Source organism: Penaeus vannamei, chromosome 20, assembly GCF_042767895.1.
Source record: "Penaeus vannamei isolate JL-2024 chromosome 20, ASM4276789v1, whole genome shotgun sequence".
Lineage (NCBI taxonomy): Eukaryota > Metazoa > Arthropoda > Malacostraca > Decapoda > Penaeidae > Penaeus > Penaeus vannamei.
Window position 1 is genome coordinate 14935429 of NC_091568.1, and position 2500 is coordinate 14937928.

The 2500-nt window shown below is 33.1% G+C and overlaps 1 protein-coding gene across 1 annotated transcript in view; it reads left to right on the forward strand.

The window, feature by feature from the left end:
• polo (Serine/threonine-protein kinase polo) overlaps nt 1-2500 on the forward strand; it is a 64052-nt gene that overhangs the window by 388 nt on the left and 61164 nt on the right. The window contains exon 2 of the mRNA XM_027355924.2: nt 2282-2500. This exon is cut by the window's right edge and continues 6 nt beyond it. Within this exon, the coding sequence (XP_027211725.2) occupies nt 2282-2500 (219 nt within the window). The remainder of the gene's footprint in view (nt 1-2281) is intronic.

The window sequence follows — 2500 nt, forward strand, 5'->3', positions numbered from 1 at the left end:
AGTAAAGAAAGTAGCAGGCAAAGAAACGTAAAAATAAAACAAGTCACATGTTTCAGTTTTCTTATTTTTGGCGACCCCTTACTTGTACCATCGATATATAATGTAATTTACAGTTATTTCTCGCATTATTTGATCATTAAAAAGGTAAGATGGTAATGTTGATTATAAACCTCGCTAAGTTTTATACAGCAGTTCCCTCTAAAAGCATTTATCGACGTAAAATTTTTATTCATAGTTAAAAAAAGGTAATTAAACGTGTTAAAATCTGTAAACTCTTATATTAATTCTATTTGTTTATTTTTTTGTTGATAGTAAGGATGGGTTTGAATTAGTACTATTTAAATAATGCGACGCTACCATTACCGGTAAAACTATTGTTGTAGTGTGTAAGGTTTGTTGACTACGGATTTTAAAAATTACAAAACCATTGCAGTATTACCGCGTATTTGTGTATTTTTTAGCATCCCGACCTTACTAGTGAAGAAATGTGTTTACTGATGTGTATAATTGAAATGTTCTAACTGTCAAAATTGGAATGCATCGAGACTAGTGGTATAACATTTATTCAAAAGTTTCTTGATAGACGTTTCTGTAAATCCTTGATGTTCAATATAAATAGATACCACTAAGTGTTGAATAGTACGTAAATGCATTTTCATATTTGATGACATGTAAATATTGACCTTATTAGGTTGTAAATATCCACAAGGAAAAGCTACCAGTAGATTTTTCAACTAATTAATGACTCCTAAGTAAATTTAATTTTTCCTAAGGTGATGCTGAGATTATCTTATGAGTTGTCCCAGCTCCCCTATTTGTATTTATGGTAAAGGTTTGATACCTTAAAGCCACATGTATAATTACTGCTGGCCTTGTGCTGAGCATCAGGGTAATTCTTTATAGTATGGACGCAGCCGCCAGAGGCTGTCGTCAACTCCACTTCACAAAATTTGTTTCTGTGACATACCAGCGACTTCGGCTTTTTGTCCTCAACAAGAATATTATCTTTAATTTGCTCTAGCATAGTGTGGCCATACCAAAAAGATTAGCTGCATCGGGACCTCTGTACATGTTGGTGTTTAAGAAAAAACCTGGATAGAAATATCTTACTATATATAACCTGGAAGGTTTACTGGGCTGTGAAAGTGTAAAACATGTAGGTTCTGGTGATCACTTGACTGAAGTGCCATTATACCGGACTTTATATTGTAGGGTAGATCAAAGCCAGGAGTGTATATGTACAATATGGTTTTGTTTTATTTAATTTTCATTACATACATACAGCTCCACAAGTGCTTAATCACCAGAGAGTCCATTACAAGGCTTGCCTAATGTTATTTTTTTGTAGTCCATTGATATATCAGAGAAGAGTTATTATTTTAACTTTAAGCATTGTTAATAATCTTGTAATAGTACTTGATAGTATTAAGATAAACAGACTTTTTCAAGATTTCTAGGTATGATCAAATTGGATTAATAATCGATTCCTAGATAAAATCATCTTTGCGTAAAATACCTAAACAAATGTGTTTTGGAAAGTTTTTTACCCGGCAGTTGGTTAAACCATGTTATTTTTCCAACTGATATGTAAATTTAAAGGTTCACCAACATTGATGAAATTAAGTACTCATAATAAAGAATTAATTTTTACCTTTCATCTTTTGCATTTTTCCACAGTGAATTATCAGTTGTAATTTGTTACAGACATGGTTTTCACTTTCGAGAGAAAAGAAAAAATGAGCATGTTTATATGCAGTACTCAATTATTCTGGTAGACCCTAAAAGTGAAAGGTTCAAGGCTGATTGATTGAAATAAATTGATTATCTTGAGTGGGATTATACTAAGCAATGCCTTAGCCTCTGTGCTTGTGCTTCAGAAGGGGTCAGCAAATAATCAACTGTTAGGTAGGAGCTTCATTTATACAGAGCACAAAGGCAGTGCTCTGGGAATAGAATAGCCTAATGTTTAGTTCTGTTGGGTTTACTTCTACTTTTCATAGGTTGTATGAAAGATCTACTCATTCATATTCAGACTTGTATGTGTTCTTGACATAGACATGCTCAGTCACAGTAGAATTTCAGCCTGGTTGTCAAATGATTTGCTCAGGAATGATTCACTTTATATGTTCCCATATGATGGATGGTTTAGTGTAAATATAGAAAAATTGTGTATTCCCTGTTTGATGCTTCAGTTTTTGATCCACTGTTTTTATATTTAGACTAGGTATTTTATGAAGAAATGATATGTACTTTGGAATTTAAATATGTATATTCTTTACAGGGAGGCTTTGCAAGATGTTACGAGCTAACAGACATGAAGACCAAAGAGATATTTGCTGGAAAGATTGTTGCAAAGTCTCTCCTCGTCAAACAGCATCAGAAGGAGAAAATGTCCCAAGAGATTTCTATCCACCGTAGCTTAAAGGATAGACATATTGTTGGGTTTCATGGATTCTTTGAGGATTCAGATAATGTTTACATTATTCTTGAACTGTGCAGG